This window comes from Falco naumanni, chromosome 1, assembly GCF_017639655.2.
Source record: "Falco naumanni isolate bFalNau1 chromosome 1, bFalNau1.pat, whole genome shotgun sequence".
NCBI classification, from domain to species: Eukaryota; Metazoa; Chordata; class Aves; order Falconiformes; family Falconidae; genus Falco; species Falco naumanni.
In genome coordinates, this window is record NC_054054.1 from 56,636,007 (window position 1) to 56,656,726 (window position 20,720).

Genomic DNA, 20,720 nt, shown 5'->3' on the forward strand with positions numbered 1-20,720 from the left:
CCCATGATCTTCACAAATTCTGTTTTCAAAGCCTTGAGCAGCCAAGCCCCTTCTGATAATGAGGGCCACAAGCACCTCCTTTCTGAGCTTGTTAATATTATTCATCATCAGTTTCGAAGTCTCATCAGTCCTCAAAAACAGCTTTTTTAGCTGCTGATGTACTATGCCGCATGAGGTATATTGTTGCCAAAAAAACCACAACACCCAAAAACACAGGGTTAAATCTCTCAATTTGCTTTCATGTTTCCCTCAACTTCAAGAAATTATGAATACATATATACATACATAATCCCACAGACAAGAGAGAATAAAAGGCTAGAAAATCCTAGCTTCGTATCATTTTTGAATTTTCTGCAGTATTCTATAGCAAGCTAAAATTTACACTTATTTAAAACACTATCAGTGATGCCTAGTTACTCACTTTTGCAGTGCATGAAAATGAAAGCTTAAGGGATGATTTTTAGGGAGGGCTAAACATTCACAATCTGAAAAGTGGGTCTTTTTTATATGTTTTAAACTGCACGTCAGAGAATGAGGCATCAAAAAACTAAGGGTATACTACAAAGTGTGAAACTTCGAGTTGATCTTTTACCATGGTTACAATAGATTTCTCAAAATACAGTGCAGAATCCATTGACTCTGCAAATGCAATCACAGCAACTTCCTCCTCAGCACTGAAATTTCCTCCTACCTATATCTATAAATCAACTTTTCACCAAAGAGGGAATTTTCATGTTTACCTTCAGTGATATCAATGCCTCTCTTCAACAAGAACATTTCTGCCCTCTCTTTCTTCTTCAGTAAAAAGGAGTTAAATTAAAAAAGAATCCGTAAGACTCATCAAATGATGATGAGCCATAAGTATTTTAAGCTTTTGAACCATTTCTACATTCTAACTATGCATATCTAAATGGGTTTTTTAGGACCTTTTTGGTCACATGTAGAACTTTTTTTTTTTTTTGGGGGGGGGGGAGCGGGGAGCTTGTCAAAAGGACAATAAGGACTTGATGTATATTTTCATATCTTGCTTTCTAGTCTACATATGGATATACATGCATATGTCTTTGCCATTACCAGTATCTACCACACTCACAAACTCTCAGCTGTACGGGATTTAGCCAAGTGCATCATCAGTTTATCATATCTGAAGTCTTTTGGTGCAGCCATGCTCATTAATAATGTTGTCACATATTAAAATGACGGTATTAATGTTTCCCTCTAACCTGGCAGACAGACTTTGTCAAAATGGAGAAGCAAATAACAGCCAATTTAATACCTGCAAATGTTTTAGTTTTGGCATCGCAGAGAAAAGATTATGGTATTTTAAGACAGGCTGAAGAAGTTGTAGCTTAATCACATTAAAAGCCTGTGAGGATACCTTGGTGTTTTCAGGTAATTAAATATAATAATGGGTAAGTGCATACCAAGGCTATTGGAAAAATACCAAATAACTGAGTAGAACTGTAAATATCAGCATACTTATAATAATAATATTACCCCAACTGAGGAGGTTTCTGGAAGGAAAATTGAAACAGAAGAATAAATTTACATCTAATATCATGTATTTTATATATAATCCTTAGGAGTAGCACTAAAGGTTACAAAAGTTATTTTAATGTTCCATGGTTTTTTTTCAGTAAGTTATCCACAAGGGCTTTAATAGATAATTTTAGAAGGAACATTGATGCATAATACTGCAACGTTGTCCACTGGTGCCAAAATGATCAAATTAAATGCCTGGTATGAATGCTCACTTAGGTAGTTAAAAATATCATAATTTTTTCAAAACAGAATGAAAAAAAAAGGATGCACATGTAAGGGGCAAACTGTGAATCACTGAAATGCTAAGTGAACTCTAGGTGCTGAGACAGAGACTTGCATTAAGAGTATATTTGAATAATGAAACCTCAATATGATAAATATTGAGACATGTAATAAATCAAGTGTTACTTTTGAAGGATATTTCTGTAAATTTAGCATTGTAATTGTTCATAAAACTTCAATGAAGGGAAATACAAATTATAGCAACAGCAGTTAAGAACAAATATTAGATTTTTTAAGATAAGAATGACCATGAGATCACCATATTCTGATCCCTCAGTTTCATTTAAGGAAGTATTTCTATTCTATAGCAATTTAAACTGTATGTAAAGGTATCACAACACAACCTTTCATGTTGACACAAAGAGTCTAAGCAGTCACAGTGGACAACAGTGAGAAATACAAAAGATACTGCAAAGATGCACAAACCAGCAACATTTTTTTCAGTGACTAAAGTGTGAATACAGATTGTGTACTTATTCTGGGCCTACGAATATGCAAATATCCGTATTTACTTATCTGGGAAATGTGAGCCATAGTGGAAGTGCCTACATTATTCCTGCTCACATGCTGTCAGTGCACAGAGGGGCAAACATGACTTTACCTGTTTAAAATGGCCATGACGTCTTTTCGGCAGTCTTCACAAGCCAGAAGATTCCTATCTACTGTCTTCCTAAAGAGGAAAAAACAATTCAAGGGGAAATAGACATCCGTAGTGAAATAATGGTATGTTCTCACTTCCCACCCACATAGTAATTCATTTTGGGTTTTGTTTTTAAATAACAAATTGGCAAAAGTAATATATCCTGTGCAGGGGTAGTACTTGTCATTGCTGTTAACAGACTTCAACCTTTTCAAGTCTAAATGACAAAACAATCTTAATGCTGCCCTACAGAGCCCGTCTGCCTCCTCAGCTGGATCAACTGAAAATCACTTTCCCAATGTTTAGTGGCAAGGCATCTCCTCCTACCTGTAATGCCTGGACAGGGAAACTTCAAGAGGAAACTTTCTCTTTTGAATTCAGCAAGACTCAAACCCTGATGATAAAGATCACTCCATGAAGCCAGAAACACTCAAAAGAATTGCTTCCAGCCTGAAAAACGTTTGAGTCTCGGGGAGGCATGCAGAGATGTGTGGAAATGCAGCTACTACCAAGAATTACAAAACAGAAGCCTTATTACTGTGACCAGATGCCTGCCTTTCTTGATCCTGTCAGCTAGCCCAACTCAGGCCCTGCTGTCAGTAGCAAAATCTTCCTCATTTACACATGCCAGACTGCTACCCTTCTGAAACTCTTTTCTTGACTTAAGAAAAGGAACTGAGGGGAAGAACAAGGTAGATCAGTTTACAGGTCGTCTGTCTTGCATCCCCTGTGGCTCTCCCCACACAGCTCAAGTAATTTTGATCTACCATAAGCAAAACTTGCAGGCAAAGTAAGATTTGTCACTGGGAAGGGGAAGGAGATAGCCCAGGAATTTTACAGATTAATTTTATTTTCCTTAAAATATCATGTGGCTTTTAAAGTTTTTTAAGGAACAATCTATTGCTAGCAAGTCAAAATCACCTACGGAAAAACGGGTTAGATATTTAGTTGGCTACGGTTTTAACTAACCGCCTATCTCCATGAGCTGTCTGAGATATCCTCTAAAGCCTTCATTAACGCTCTAGCTTTCTCAGTGAGTTTTACTAGTAAGTAAAGTCAAAATTTTAGTATTCACTACCTTTTCATTAGCATCATAATATATCCAAAAAGACAACAAAACCCACGATACTGAGCCCTGTGACAAGATTTAGACACCTTGCCCTGGAGCACGATCAAAACTCTCCCCCTACACCACACAGGGAATCCCTCAGTGCCCCATAACAAGACAATCAGCTCAATGAAATCACGCCTGTGCAAAGATAAACATTAAGTGCAGGGGTGCACTTTTTTTCCCCATCGTTCTGAAAGCCACATCACACATCTGTCTTCTGAAGGGAAGCATGTACCCTGTTTCAAATTACAGTCTTGCAGACCGAACTCACCCTTCCTTTTAACTAAAAACTGTTACCAATCTCCCTGGAGCACCCCGGCTATCCTAGTTCATGCCATCAAAATCCACCTTTCCCACTCCCTGAAGGAGAGAGGGACTTGACTGAATGCAGTGTAAGTCAGGTTTCCATTCCCAAATGTTTTAGCCCTCAAAGGGACTGACAGTGGTGTAGACACCTAGACACTAACTCTTTCCCAGTGTCTGCTGTACAAGTTAATACTCAATAGTTTTAATAATACCTTTATCATTAATAATAAAAGGAGAGAAAAAGATAAGCTTTTTTTTCTGATTGAACCTGATTTCTGGATTTCTGTCTGATATTTCACCAGAATGATCGCTCAAGATAACCGTCTATTGCTCATTCAATCTGTAATCAATGTACAGGAAAAGCACAGTATTTTTTCTTTTTACATATATATATATAAGATCTAATTATGTTGCAGGGAAATGAAAAGCATTATCACAAATGCCAGTGAGAAATCCAACAAATAAATAAAAGTCACTCAGATCCATCCAACTGGATTCTGGTATCTCCCCGGTGACCTGCCCCCCATCTTTCCCTTTTCTCCACACCAGCTTTCAGAGCAAACTCTCAGCGGAACGAAATATGCCCATCACAAGAAGTCGTCCTTCTGCATCCCGCTGTAGCCTCCCATCACCTGTCTTGGACCAGAACTTGGTCATAGTCTTGCATGTTCAGTCAGATGGTCTCACCCATCTGGTTGAAACATTACCTTACAAAAAAGTAAAATGAATTTTCAGGTTTTGATTCATGCGGCAACATGGCTTTACAACTGCTACTGCTGGTACAAGTGAAGCAGAAAAGGCAACCGAAAGAGGAAGGACAGATCTATTCCTTTCATTGACTTAAACCACTTGGTTAGCAAGCCCCTGGCATGAACCAGTGCAGAGGCTTTTTCTACAGCCTGGAGAATATTCTACCCCTCCCCATGAGTCAGTCTCCCCCACAGCACACTCATTGGGGTATGCAGACATTCACAGAGCTTTTCAGGAATGGAAGCACAGTAATTCTTTCTAATTTCTGCCCTTGTATTCTTTAGCTGAGGAATTCTACATTATTTTCTACTTTCCATAGCTATTTAATTATTAAAAAATACAGTATTATTTCACAAACATAAAAGATCACATTTAATGTATAACTGAAAGTACAGTGAATTAATATATATTAAAAAATATTTTAAAATTTAAATTAGATGTATTTGCACTAATTTTCAGGTATTTGGAAGCAGTTAAATGATGACTGATGCAATTAAACAAAACATATCTTACTTTAGGCAGATAAATATTTAAATTGAGAACCCTCCTGTTAGGCTTTCAATTGAAAGGTCAAAGGTGTTCACAGATTACAAAGCACGGTTCATATATAATTTCTAAAATCTTTTACTGCCATAGCAAATAAGCAAGAAAAAATGACAAATTCCATGTTGCAGGTGCTTCTCCTTCAAAGTCTTACACAAACCTATGTCTCTGAATGTCAGAAAACCGGGTGAGGTTAAAGCCTTTGAAGCACACCACATGTGAATATAAAATACATTACCCAGAGCCCATGCTTTGGTTGCACTGCCACTACATAAAACAGATTCATTCAGACACGGAAGACATGCACTTGAAGATCAGTGAGGTACAATCATAGACAAAACCTTACCAAAAATAACACGCTGAGCTGTACTCACTACTAAAATAGACAAGTTGTAAACACTAACACAGAAATATCAAGCAAAAGTCTCTTTTTTTGAAAAATACATTTCAGGAGATGCCTAAGATTGGTGCAGTATAAAACAGTTTCCTCGGACTTTTTCACTCCTTTGCCTTTTCTCCTCTTAGGTCCCTCTCTTTCAGTGAGAAAACTTCTTACTGAAGAGGCCCTGGCTCACACCCTTAATGTTCAATCATTTGAGCTACTGAACACTCATTATTGAAATTAGTGCAAATTAAGCATGTGTTAATGGCATCAATTCAGGACAGCATCCCTCTTTATGGCAGTACATAAGCACACACTTTTCTGAATCCTGGTCTAATTACAGTATTGATTAGAAATAGGTTTAAGCATGTGCTTAAGCAGTAATGGTCAGAATAATATGACTCCAAATACTGTGATTCCAGCTATCAGTAAACAAACTTTTATCCAAGTAGGTTTGAAAAATGATTGCAGCATGTAAGTCCAAGTAATTATATTCTCTGTTTCTTGCCATTTTTTTTTGAGTATCACTTAGATTTCTGGGAATCAAATGTTTACATGCAGATTGGAAAGAAAACACATAGGACTAAAACAACACATTTATTACATGCCATGTTACAGTTCACTGTATTCCCATTTCTATTTGCACTCACAGCACTACGGGAGACCAAAATTATTTCATCAGAAATAAATGAAGTACATAGAAAAGTTTGTCAACAGACAGAAGCAAGTGTACCCATAAGCCAAACAGCCATAACGTTCAATAGGTTTAATACTCCGTTACATTGTTTCATAGAAATTAGAGATGAAAGACTTCTTATCCATCCCTTGCCAATTCTGGATATTTTCTGTTCTCCAATTCAGTCACTGGAGGCTGATTGGCAACTGACAACCACATGAACAGAAAAAGCTAACTAGATGTGCCAGAGGAGAGCAGGCTGTGAAATTTGTATTTCCTCTTGTGAAGTGCCAAGTTCTTTCAAGTTCCTTTTGTTTAAAGGTGAGTTAATGAAACTCAGGAGCTCACAAAATCTGGGCCTTGTATTGTATAGCAAGTAGACTGCTTTTCAAGTACACATCCAACATATTGCTGCTGAAGCCACCGCCATCCCTCCCACAGAGGAATGTGTTTAGTGTGCTGTCAAAAAAACATCAAACTGCACTATGGAATTAAAATTGACACGTTTCCGTTGTAGCGAACATTTTCTGAAAATGAGACTCTAAAGAAACAATAAATTATACTAGACCAGTGTTGTTAAGATGCCACAGTTCTACGCTCAATCTAACAGTCAGAAGAAGTTGGTGCTCAGAAAGGTTACACAACCAACAATGTCCGCCTACCTCTACAGCAGGCTTTCTGATTCTCTCAATGACTTTCATACTTCATCAGCAAATTACTGAAATAAAAGTCTGCATTAACATGGGATCTTCTCTATCACACTTTCTTCCAGAATCACTGCACCCAGTCTTGCATTCCCTGTTAAAACTCTGGGGCTAAACACTGCAGTAATGTTGTATTGTGTATCATGTATTACTATGTCTGGTACCAACTAGAATATAAAAATACATTAATCTTTTCTGAGAAATTCAGAGGAGGAAGCACATTCAACAGAAATATTGGGGGGAGGGGTGGTCCTTCATGTATAATTTTCTATTATTAGCCAATAATCATGTCTTTATCTCCAGTACTGAACATTCTTACCTACAGCCAAATGCTAATTCCATTAATCCTCTTTAAAGATCTGTAAGGTCTTCTGTGTAATTCTGACTTTTCCTTAATGCATATCTTAATTTTACAGTGATTTTTGCAAGCTCACTTGAGACCAATTTCTTTTTGAGAGACTGCACTTCCCCATAATAAAGACAATGGATTTAAAAATAGAAATGAGATACTAAATACTGCCAGTCAGCAATTGTCAACACAGAGAAGTCAGTCCAGAAAGGCTACTACTGAAGAATTGCTACCAAAGTTAACAGAAACACTGACCACAAAAAGGTTGGAGAACTGGTCCTGTGATTTTGGGGGGAATACATACCATTTTGTAGAAGGATCTGCAATGCATAAGGATTATTTTAACACGCTGCCCCACCCCCACCCCGAATAACAGGGCTCTTCCATTAGAAACAAACAAATATCAAGGAGGTAATTACACAACAACCCATAACACAGGTTCGGTAAATTCATATCATCTGGCTTTGGCTCAGTGACTAGCATATGCAGTAACAACCAGAATCTACAAAACCATACTCTATGCCAAGGGGAGCAGGGCACACGCCACACTCCTAGGGGTGGAGATCTGACATAGCGGCTTTGAACACAATGACTATAGCGCTGTTACAGGTTTTCCAAACTCTGATGATGACACAAATTCTATCAAATGCAGAGTTATGACAAAGGAGAGGAATGGAGAGGATGTGAAGAGCATTACGCTTAATGGCCAGAATCTCAGCCAACATCAGTCTGGTTTCTATGAAATGAGCAAGCAACAGCAGCTGGGTAGGAATTTTTGAAAGTTGTAGCCTTCTTGGAGAACTTCGGGGAACTCACAACAGTGAAGTAATGCAGATGGAACACAAATGCAAAGGTAATCTAAGGTTGAAAGCCAAAAGCCTATATCAATGGTCAGGATAAGACAAGCTCAGAATTACCCTTGGGACTTTTGTGATATATCCATTTCTCGCTGCTCTAATCTCTGCATTCTGTATAAATCTGAATGTGATTAATTATGACTTAATCACTCTTTTTAACATACAGCAGAGAACAAACGGCTGGTTGAAAAATAGAAATGTTCCATTTCAACTTTTTAAAATCAGGGATTCATAAAATCATCATCTTATGGATGAAATGGATGAGAATAACTAATCCCATTTTATTAAGGCTTTCTTTGTAAAGGTGTAAGAGATGCTACGAAATTCAGCTGCATTATCATTTAGGATTAAAACTGAAAGCTTATGCAGAACTGTTCAGTTAAATAACATAGCCTCTTCGACTCTGCGTTTTGTTAGAGATGGACAAAAATATGTATGTGTTTGGGCAAGTTAAATCTTAGGGAGATTTATTTTTAAACTTTCTCTTCAAAATACCAGTATCAGTTCTATAGTTGATCACAAGAGGGAGACTACATCACCAGATTTCCTCTCGTTTCAAATTTTTAAAGCATCCAAACAATTTGAGTCATTTTGGACCAGCTGTAATCTTTGATGGCTCACTGAAAAGTGTTAATGACTGTTCAATTACCATTTTTTTTCTGAGTTTGTCAAACCTCTGAAATTTATAGATAAAGATAGCCAATCCAGTAAACAAGATTGAACAGTGCAAAGGCAGTTGGAAAGAAGATTCGAGAATAGGAGTCAATTTTTGCAATACGGATGTGTATTCTTCCTTCTCTCCAAGATCCTGTGCGGCAGTCTTCAAAACAACAAAAGAAGCTAGCACAGTCTTTCCCTTCTAGGCACTCATATCCATAATCATCGTCACGTTCAGGGAGATGATTAATGTTATTAATTGGAATTAGTGTTGATCCAGGTCGAACAGCAATTGCAGGTGGTTTCTTAAGAAAAAAAAAAAAAAAAAAAAGCGGTTTGGTGTTTTTTTTTATTCTAACATTAAATAATTCCACAGGCTTTCCATAGCAAAGACTAATATAAGCACCTTCAGTACAATACATAGAAATTCTAATATTAAAGAAAACAGTTCTAGGAGCTTTATGAATTATGAACTGCTGTATATAATTAGCTCATGCAGGCAAAAGATCATGAATGATTTTCACCTGTCACAGTGAAAACTGGGTTGTGCTGAGATTTGGGAATAGTGGATAATTAGTTACACGGACAGGGTTAGCTGATCCCATCTACAGAACACAAACGAACATTTTGAAGTCAGTCACAGCTTGACAACTGGGTCACAAGCAAGTCCACAAGCAGGCTATAAAGCATCACTACCAAGGGAATGATGATTCTCCCATTATTTGGAGTCTTTAGAATGAGACTGGATGTGTTTCTGGAAGCTACATTTTCACCGAAACCAAGCTAATGAGGTCAGTACAGTATTTTGGTGAAGTTTGAGAGACTGAAATACATAAGGCCAGGCTACATCATCTAGCTCTCCGATGTTAAATCCCTAAACAATGTGCCTCATCTTTAGAAACCCAAGACGTAATACTCCCTAGAATGCCATTTAAGTCACTGAAACCGATTAATTCAGCTCTTAATTCTTACTTTTAGTTTCTGTTGGCATAACTGAACACTCCTGCAACCTGTTAAAAAACTCATTGTAACAGCTGTTAAGATTCATAAATAATTTTCATAGAAAAAATCTGGGTGCCTTATTGCTTAGTACCTAAACTGTTTACTACTCCCTTTCTTGCAGCTTTTGCCTTTTCACTTTCCTTTTACTTGCACTACCACAGCGCATCTTTTGTCCCTCATTATTTTGTTTCCATGCAGTTCTTCATTCTTCATCCTTGTTTTCCTGAATATTTCAAAAAGCATTCTCTTTCTCTGTCTGTCCTTTCTTCTCTTTATAAATCTCACAGACTTTTTAAACTACTCGATAATCCTCTTTCTTTCAACTCCCCCCACCTTTGACATCTCTTCTCCAATCTTCAGACTGAAGACAGGTGTTACATCAACACTACTCTTACATTGCTTTCTCTCTTTTCTACCATCTCCATATTTTGTCATGTAAGGAATAAACACAGCAGGAAAGGATGCAGTCAGAAGAACTAACTGGGTATTGAAGTGTAGAGAAGAATCTCTCTTCAACAATTATATCTCATAGAAAATGAAAAAATACGGGAAAAAAAAAAGATGAAAAGCAGGAAGACACATCATTTAGATTCTTGTTATGTTTTAGAGTGCTGTTGTCCCAATTTCCAGGGAATTAGTTTGGCCAGTACACAGATCTCTATACATTATCAAGAAGGCACTCTGTTGCTGCAGGGACATTTTACGCAACGTCCCAATGGGTGATGCTAAAGCAGTGCAGTATCCACCACACTTTCAAATAGCTTTATTTAATAAGTGTCTTTACCAGAGGAAGTTTCACACAGACTGCTGTTTCAACACTTTTTAGACGTGATGACCTGGGGAGCTAATTAGCATCCTAAAGGACCTCATTATTCTTTTCAGTTATGATAAAATACTGACAATACAAAAAAACAGCAATCACATACATCTACCCTAATTTGAGGCATTACAAACAGGGCTGACTTTTATAAAATATGAGAAGTTCATTTTTTTAAAAAAAAATTAACTAACAATTTTTATTTTTTTTTAAGATATATAGGGAAAGATGCTTATTTTTGACTTATGCTTACTCTGGCTTTACAACAATTTTATGACTGTTGGTTCTGGCATGACTTGTTTCTACTAGTGGGGGTAAAACAGGAATCCCCAACTCAGACACACCACGGAAAGAGGAAAAAGTAACTACTGCTTTTCACTGCTCATGTCACCAGCACGGACTGAGGCTGGCTACTGAATTATGGGTTTGAAGAGATGGCCTGAGAGAGGCAGAAAGACAGTGCCATATCATAGGTCTGACTACCTACAGGGAATACATAAAATGTGTGTAAGACAGAGACAACGTGACAGAAGATGGGAAAAAAACCCAACACCTCACAAGAAAATGACCTTATATCAATTGTCAGAGAAACATTAAAAAATAACACATAGATACAGTAGTACATGCTGATTATTCATGTACATGCCTTCTGATATTGTAGATAAAACTCCATGTACAGCAAGAAGCACTTATAATACACTCTGATAGGACCAAAACCAAATTATTCTACATCAGCACTAATACATGTACAAAAGAAAGCTATCATCTGTGGAGATCATAGCACAGGTGATGCATTCACTTCAGGTAAAATGTTGATCAGAACAAGATCCACAGCTAATTAAGTTTAATCTTTCTTGTCCAAACTCATTATCTTTACTAATGTGGATTTACATAAGCCAATTCATACTGCCTTTCTTGAATAATGCCAGCACATACTTTGCAAGATAAAACTGTAATCATTTGTAAAATCTCACCACTTTTTCACAAGATCATTTATTTGTACCTTATTGGCATCGGTACCTGGAACAATAAGCTTTTATTGCTTTTTTCAATAGAAATAGAGGACCTATGCAAGGCAAGTTTTCCATTGTAAATGAGAACTTATCAGAAGGAATTAAACTGACTATTTTAATTAAATTGGGGGTTTGAGTTACATATCCATAACTACAAGAGAAAAAGAATTAATAGAAGCCTTTGTCAAAGATAAGGGGGGGGGGGGGGGGGAGAAAAAATATGGATTTGTAATTGTATGACTTCCCATTAATCAGATGGCTTTTTTTAATTGTTTGATTTGGAACAAGAAATTTTATAGGTTTTTTTTATAAAACATCACCAAAAAAACCCCTATTTACTGAACTAGAAACCTTGCATCTAAGTATATTAAATTAAATCTCCCCTTTTTTTAGAGTAATCTCTTATCTAATAAGGTCTTACAGCCATAAAGTGCTGAAAGATTTCTGTGAAAATTCTATGTGAAAAGATGGTTGGTTTTCAACTACTTCGAAATAAAAAGCATGCTTTAAAAACACAGTAAATCACAACTGAACAGTGTTTTGAGTATTATGTTGGTAATTTTAATGTTAGACCAAACCCCAGCTATTTATTCAAAAGGTGTCATAGTTTCTATCCCACCATTATTCTACATTTTCAATTGCCATATGCACTGAAAATCTCAAAGCATTTGGCAGATTACTGCACAAATGGCTGATGTGCAAACAGATTCTGGAAAGTCTTGTTACTCCCTTCAATAGAGTATTCTTGCAAACCACTTCAATGGCTTCTGATCTGGCAGCGGCTGATCTTTAATATCTCCCTGGTTTGAATAACCACTATTTCCTCCTCTCTTCCTCTTCTGCTCATCGTGCATGCTGAGACCAGGCCTATTTCAGCTCCCTGTCACCTAAGTGTTGTTGAGACCTCATTGCAACAACAGCCTGAAAATGAACCTGCTATGCTAACACTGGGAAGTCCCCCAGATTCTGCAGCCTGTTACCATTCATCCTCACTGCTCAGCCGTGGCCTCTGCCAAAGCCTGGTTTCCATCCCTTCCATTATGCCCACGCTTGCTTCTACTGCAAAGAGAAAGGAGGTCTGAGGTTTACATTTTCCAGTGTTCTTGGCTGTGCTGGATTCCTTGAGGATCACAGTGATGCGCAAACAAGGCAGCACAGGGCCCTTCACCACTAGCCTTATCCCAAATACACAGTGGATCCACTCAGAGCAGCTGACCGTATGAAATGTAAGGGCTCTTGTTTCCCGGCATTAAGCTACAGCAGCCCCACAGTGCCCCAGGAAGCCAGCCTCCTACAGCAGCACTGCTCAAAATGGGCACCCCAGTGCTCTCCTACTCCAGCCACAGGATGGATATGGTTCATAACAGGATTGCTGCATTTCCATGTCCGGGATTCTGTAATTTCAATTTCTGTTTGAACTTGCACAGGTGATATTCAACCTTCACCCAGAAAAGACAACTGGTATTGTGATTCAGCTATACTCCAGCTTCATTTGATGAAATGACGTGGAAGGGGGCTTTATAACACTGTCCTTCCTCTTATTCTCTCCAAAAAATGACTACAATCAAGCCATGAGTGTTCAAACGAATAAGCTATTTAATGTCTTTACTTTAAAGTTTTATTAGTTTAAAGATTAGCTTTAAATATGTGTACTGGCTTCCAGCTATAGATTCTTTGGAAGTTTCAGTATTCTTACTACACGAACAGAAAGCCTCTTAAGATGGAGTTAATACTTGTTCCTGGGATATGTGGAGGTTCACACCATACAAACATCAGCTTGTAAAAGCAGAAGGTTCATTTTATCAGAAAGAAACATGGAAGTAAATGAAACAAGAAGACCTAAGGTAGAATTTCTGAAGTGAAAGGAAGTCAGAATACTGACCAATAACGAGCACATCTTCCTTTACAAAGCTAGTGAGGTAAGACCTAAGTTAGGTGGTGCAGATCCAAACAAATCCTCATACCTTCAGACCATTTACATTATCTCTACTGCTACAGCCTTATCTATGGTTCGCTGCCAGGTGCTGTTTTCAGAAACACCATGCCAAGATAGACCTGTCTCCATGGGCACATACTCCATGGGCAGCTCTAGAAGCACAAAGAGCTTGGGCATGGGACAGAAGGATGGAATATTGTATCAAACCACTCTCTAGCTTATTCTCATGTGTCTCTTTCTTTCACATGAGTGGACTAACCTAAAACTTTTGTTCATTAGTAGTATTTACAGGAAAATAGTACAAGCCCCGAGCTGTAAAAGAAAAAACCAAAACAAAACAAAACAAAAAAACCCCCAACAAAACCAGACAAAATAAATATTAGTGTTTGAACATTAGCCTTTCTACTTAAGAACGAGTCTTCCAAAATTAATGCTATAATAGAGAGCACTCTGCTTTGCTTCTGCTTTTTTTTTTTTTCCCCTTGTTTAGCTAAACTTACTGATGGCTTAGATCTTGCCTTCTTTTCTTTTCCTTTGTCCCCTTTTCTGTTGCTGGTAAAATAATGCAAGGTGCCATATTCCATCAAGGCGGCAAACACAAATATGAAGCAAACTGAAACAAAAAGGTCCATTGCTGTCACATAGGAAACCTTTGGGAGTGACTTCCTAGCAATTGTACTCAATGTTGTCATGGTCAGCACCGTTGTAATGCCTGTTTGAGAAAGAACATAAAAAAGACAGGAAAAGAGAAGCGTATAAGGAATCCAATCATAGTCACAAAAAGTCCTCAAATTAGCCCCTAATTCATTCACAAGGCATACAAGAACTGAGCCACAGCAGGGTTCACCACTGATCACACCCACAGACATCAGTGCTATTGCAAAAATCTATCCCTATGGATCCAGCAGCCATCATACAGAAGGCAGCACATTTCACCTTCAGTTTACATCTCTCCCATTTTGAACATGCGCTGAATAAACAATGACACTAAGAAAATCTGTGTAATTCAATAGACAAACAGGTACAAATAAGCACGCAAATTTTATAAACACAAAAAAAGTCCTTTGGCTCTTGGATTATTAAAATGTACAAAAGGGCACATTCAGAACAAAAGGTGTGCTATTTATCAATTATTTCAAACTTCCAGAAAATATGAGAAAAAGGAATACTGTTTTCAATTATTTGTTTCTGACATGTAGCATATCAAACTAGATGACCTTCATGGCCTTTCTTACGTCATTCTCTTAGTTACTAGGTATTTTTTCACTACTGTGTCTTAAGTAATAGAAAACGCTTCCCTTAATTCACTTACATACAAGTTAATTAAAAGAACAAGCTGGCCTTAATAATGTTGTATTCAGAATCTCAACTACACCACTCTTCATTGGTTTAACATTTAGGAGGTATTAACATTTTCTTCTTATATTTGATGCTTCAGGGATATGCAAAGCCTTTTTCATAGTAGTCCAAAATTAAGATGTGACCTATCCTTTGGAAAGTAATACTTGAACACAAAAATAATTTGTTATTTACATGCACAGGCTGATTGCAAAAAATGCATTACACCAGTCTATGGCTGTCTATGGCTTTTAAGTCAAAGCATGGAATCAGGGCTCACTGTGGACTGACTGATCCTGCAGCAGGAAAGCAGTGTTGATTTTGCAACAGACTTCCCAATGAAATTACATGCCTAAAAGGGCAAACAGCTCACCACAGAGTTTTCCAAAAGAGCTTCGCTTCCACTAGATGCTTTTGAAAATCAGTGAGGCATTTCTCTGCATAGTGAAATGTCCAAATACCTTCGATCATCGAAAACCTTTTGCTTTGGGAAACCACAATCTGCCAGGATCTTTCAACATATATGGAAGAAAAAGGCCCAAGACTTTTCAGTGTACCAGACCCCAGCACAGCCTCCAGGTGGGAGGTCACACCCACCATTCCCCTTACTGACTTCTGTTCAGAGAGGGCAAAGGGAGACATGGACATTTCCAGTCCTCTCCACTATGCAAAAGGCATACAGGGGTCTGTCACAGGGAGTAAACCTTCCACATCACGCCTGCCTGCCATGATGGACTTTGCTTAGTTTTGGCTTTCTTGTCTAAATTTCTCAGACCTTCTATAAAATTGTCTCTATTTGAATGGTATTCTATTTCTTCTTCACCAGAACATCTGCATGTAAGAAAAGTCATCCTACAATCTGTCAAATGATGGCTTCTGAATGTTCTTACAAAAGGAGCTCAGAGTTAACTGCAGGGAACTGTAAATATGACATTGCAAATGTTTGTAGTACATCTCAAGTTGATAAAGGTTAGTACTGCTGAGGTGGGAGCATGAGAACTCTAGCTTAACCATAAGATCAAAGGCAAATTTGCTAGGTTCATGACAGAGAAAAAGTACTTTGTAAAAACAACAAACTGGATACAGAACTAGCAGGTTACCAATACAACAGTTCCTGTTATAGCTAGCATCTTTCCAGATGGTACCCACAATGATGTTCAACAATTAGTCAGTCAAAGAAATCTCATAAATTTCTAAATCAAGATTTGAAACTACAAAGAGACAGTTTCACTTATTTATTCAAGATTTTAGGCTCACTTCACTAAACTTTGCAGTACTTTTGAATAGCACAAAGATACAAGACTCAGATTTTCTTCCCTTACCTTTTCATTAGCCTACTGAGCCATGCTCATTTTTGCTTGCTTGCTTTCTCAGCTTGACTGCAGGTGGTTCAGTTTCAGTGGGAAAGGCAGGGAGTTAAAACTTGGACTCACCCTTCTAGTAGGGAACACTCCTACAATGTGGGAATGGGGTCTTCGCAGTCCTATAAGCTGATGAGGAAAATAAACTCACTTCTCTCACTTCCTAAGATGCACTCCCAGCTATTGAACTTTCCCCCCGGAATCGGTCATCACCAGTTTCACTAAAAGCATCTGTCACTGCTAAGCTCGAAGCTGCTACTGTGTATCCTCTGCACACACAGCTATCATTCTTTCTGTGGGGACTACAACTCTTCTCCAAGGCAGCATATGAATCCTAACCAAACACAGGAGACTGACACCATGCTAAACCAGCCAGCCAAGATGACACTAACACAGAATTATCTCTGTAGCAGAACTTGCAACGTACTTCAGCACTGTCAGTAGTAAAAGCAGGACAGTGAGTCAGTTTTTGTGAGGTATATGCTTAACTGCTTGCAGTGCAACTTTGGTTGCAAATTTTCTATCCTATCCTTGGCTTAAAAGAAAAACTTCTATTATTTAAAAAACCCAACAACAAAAACCAACCAACCAACCAAAGATCTTCACAGTTTTCGCCTGTATAGTAATGACAAAACCATTTCACATAATTCCACATACATTCAGGGAAGAGTCGAGTCACCACGCCTGAAGGTATTTAAAAGATGTGTAGATGTGGTGCTCAGGGACATGGTTTAGTGACAGATTGGCAGTGTTGGGTTAACAGTTGTACTGGATGGTCTTAAAGGTCTTTTCCAACCTAAATGATTCTGTAAGTCTATGATGCTAAGTGAAGTTTAATCATACTTGTCAGACTAATGACTGCCATATTGCCACCCCTGGAGCTGACAAAAAGAACATAAAAGAGAAAAATTGTATCATGTGAACAACAGCAGATCCACAAGGCTTGAATCAGGATTTGCAGATTTCCATTCTCAATACTCCCTCCTTAAGCCCTGCTGTGCACCCACAGCAGGATCCTCCTACTCTTAATCTTACAGTTCAAGAGAAAGGTGACCAATGGTCACAATCTGAAGGGGAATAAACTGTGGTTGATTTACTGTCTGGTGCAGATTTGTATTCCTGGGGAGTACCAGACCCTTCAAGGTTGATAAAAGACATTCTTACCCAGAGAAGTCCTTGCAGGAACTGCATCCTTATTGATCCAAAATGACACCCATGAAAGAACAACTGTGAGTATACAAGGAATGTATGTCTGAATAGTAAAATATCCCATACGTCTGCTGAGATCAAAGAAGATTGTCATAATAATATAATCACCTATAAATTAAAAAAAACGAAAAAATACTTTAAAATAGTTTTCAGTTGTATCTTCATCTGTTAGTTTTGTTCTACAAAGACATTACATGAAATAAAACTTAACATTTTGCCTTACCAGACAAGGTATGAGAAATTTCAGTTGTATTTCGTAACCCTACAAATGCAAACTGATACAATCTCCAGTATTTTGGATCTGCCACTTCAACAGAGGTTTTCTTCCATTTGTATTCAATTTCATTTCTGGGATATCCATCTAGAATAAAACAGAGCAAATCAAGCGTTCAGCCACAGTATATACCAAAGCATGTTTTGTGATCCCTTAAGTTGTTTATAAACTAAACCAGGGCTATACATAAAGTTGATCAGAGAGAAAGCCAATCTATAATCCACCTGATACACTCTAAAAATTAACCACAAAATATCTAGCCTCAGTTTTAGGCCTAGTTAAGTGTATGATTGATCAAAAACAATGTAAATGTTTAGGAAATATCTACACAATATTATGGAACTCAGATATGAAAAACTGGTGCAGAATCATGACTATGAATTAATACACAAATGTACTATACATTATCATTAAATAACCAAACAATGCTTAAAAGGACAGACACTTTTTAGTATGTATCTTTATAAAATCCCTGTTGATGTGTATTGAAAATTTCTTTATATATTATTCCCAGAATGGATCTTTGTGGACTGATTCACAGTCTAGTACTTCAGCTTTAAGGAAATGCAACCTTCTTGATTTTCATGTGTCTCACATGTTGCCCCACATTATCTTGCAGAAAAGGCAGAAATGAAATAAAGCAAGACTCACTGGTGTGGTACAACTATTTAATCAATGGAGCTACCAAAGCTCACTTAGCTGCAAGCACTCAAGAAGGAAGTATTCAATGAAAACATTAATTTAAAAAGCATCACTAATGTTTGATTTCATTGCCTATTAGGCTTAATATTTAGGAATGACTTATTTAGCTGTGTTCAGGTGGGTTTGGTTTTTTTTGCCAGTAATAGTACAATTCCCTTAGAAACTGTTGGTTTGGTTTTTTTTTAAATAATATATACTTGATATTAAAGAAATGAAGCCTGAAAGTTGTGTTTCTTGCTCACATAAATAAGTCCCACTGAAAGGAGGAGGACTTAAGACTGATCAAGCATTTCCAGGAACAGGTTGAAGAAGACTGATCTTATTTTTCCTTTTAAGTATACCAGATGGAACTAATTCAAAGCTGGCAAGTCTGGCAGGCATAAAAAAGAAAGTTCTTCCAAGGCAATAGATTTCCATTAACTGGAATGGGCATTGTATCAGACTCCTAAGCAAACAGATTATTTTTAAAGTTGCACCTAAATGAAATGCATGTAATTCAACTCAGTCGCTACTGCATTTAATAATGCATCAAATAATGCAATAAATCTAATCAAAGCATAAACAGGTCAGTTGTTTCCTTCACTACAACACTTTAAAAAGTAAACACTTGCTCTCTTGCTGCCAGAATTTAAGGAAATTTAAAGCCTGAATGAAAGTAAAGATTAAAAAAAAAAAAAAAGTATTTTACCACCTACAGCTTGAAAACTCCAGTGGACAGGAGTGTTCATCCATAGGGAAGTTATGAAGCTGAAGATAACATTCAGCATTAATTGTCAGCCTAATTAGAAAAGGAAGGGGAAAAAAAAAAAAAGAAAAAAGATTATATTCAAGCATCCAGACACTTCAGACTAGATAGTAAAGAACAAGTACGGATATCAATTTTGCCAGTTAATGGATGTTACACATAGCAACTGTGTTTCTGCAAGAAACATGCAGCATCACCACCAAAGAACAAAAACTATCATCATATGCAACCTGACAACCTGCATCATTTTGACTGGCATTTCAAACCACTTCAAAAATTTCAATTGATTTGGGGGGATCTCTCCACTCTTTACCAGAACTAGGGGATAAAAAGAAGGGACTGAAGGCAGGGCAAGGAGGGGAGTTTATGATAGCAAACAATGGAAATTTCTGAAGAACACATTTGTCAAATCAAATTGCATTTGGCGTAACTCTATGTGGTGGTTATATACACGAGAGAGAAAGGGGGGACAGGGGGGACACGGGCTTGCTCTGTACTCATGGAAGCAGTTCTGGTGAAGACAATAGAGTGGCTAGGAAAGAGCAGACTTGGTATTTCTGCTCATTTAACGTCTAAGGCATTCAAGTAATCACACAACTCACACACATTTTAGAAGTGGTTTAGGACTTGTAAGGGTATCAACTGAATCACTTACTGCTTTTGTAAATACTAATCACAGATTTCCAAAGAGCTTCCAAGCAACCAATACAAAACCCAGTTCTGCTAACTTTCACTAGGAAGCTGGAGTAAGGGGTTAGACTCCAAACTGCCTACTTTGCATTTAAAATTCCTGTTCCTTTGCTGGTAAGACTGTGAAGAAAGTCAGCATATCTTTTAAAATCAACTTGAAAATAAACATAATACTTGCATACTTGACTGTATGCAGTACTTACATACTAGACACAAAGGGATGGGGAAAGGAAGATTCTGCCACATGCTGCCACAAAGCTCTCTAGGTCTGTGAACAAAGCAGTTATTCTACACAAAGTGTCACTAGGATCTTTCTAGAAATTTGTCCTGGGCAAAAGAGAAGTTTATAAGGGAAAGTGTATTTCTTGCCATATACTGGGGCGAAAAAGAAGAAACACACCACCACCACCGTATTTCTAAATAAAACACTTCCATCTCTCTGAAGATGCTTTTCAAATTTGCCAGCTATGGTATATGCCTTTATTGCCTTTGCTTTCCATTTTCAACCTTTGGATAGTCAAACGCTTAAAGAAAAATAAAACAAAACCAGACTTTTATTAAAACCAGCACAACTAGACCTGGAATCACTGATAAGTGCAATGGATAGACAAGGACTAGCCTTAAAGGAGACTTAGTAAGCCTGACTAACAGAATCACCACGTCTGCTCCCTGAATTACCAGCAGGGAAAGAGTGGTGGCACAGGGCAGCCCATGAACCTGGAGCACTGTCAGATCCTATTATTGTTCCTTCAATAACCAACATATGAACCTCTCAATGTTATTCTACCTTAGGCCAAATTCAGGCCATATCCTCACCTATACAGATGTTTGCAC

At 37.6% G+C, this 20,720-nt stretch overlaps 1 protein-coding gene across 1 annotated transcript in view; it reads right to left on the bottom strand.

Moving 5' to 3' along the window:
• Nucleotides 1–6,139: 6,139 nt before the first annotated feature.
• GABRG1 (gamma-aminobutyric acid type A receptor subunit gamma1) overlaps nucleotides 6,140–20,720 on the bottom strand; it is a 58,517-nt gene continuing 43,936 nt past the window's right edge. Inside the window, exons 5-9 of the mRNA XM_040594936.1 lie at nucleotides 19,147–19,229; nucleotides 17,699–17,836; nucleotides 17,431–17,583; nucleotides 14,068–14,279; nucleotides 6,140–9,104 (exon numbers count right to left, since the gene is read on the bottom strand). Coding sequence (XP_040450870.1) covers nucleotides 8,826–9,104; nucleotides 14,068–14,279; nucleotides 17,431–17,583; nucleotides 17,699–17,836; nucleotides 19,147–19,229 — 865 coding nt within the window. The 3' untranslated portion in view covers nucleotides 6,140–8,825. The remainder of the gene's footprint in view (nucleotides 9,105–14,067; nucleotides 14,280–17,430; nucleotides 17,584–17,698; nucleotides 17,837–19,146; nucleotides 19,230–20,720) is intronic.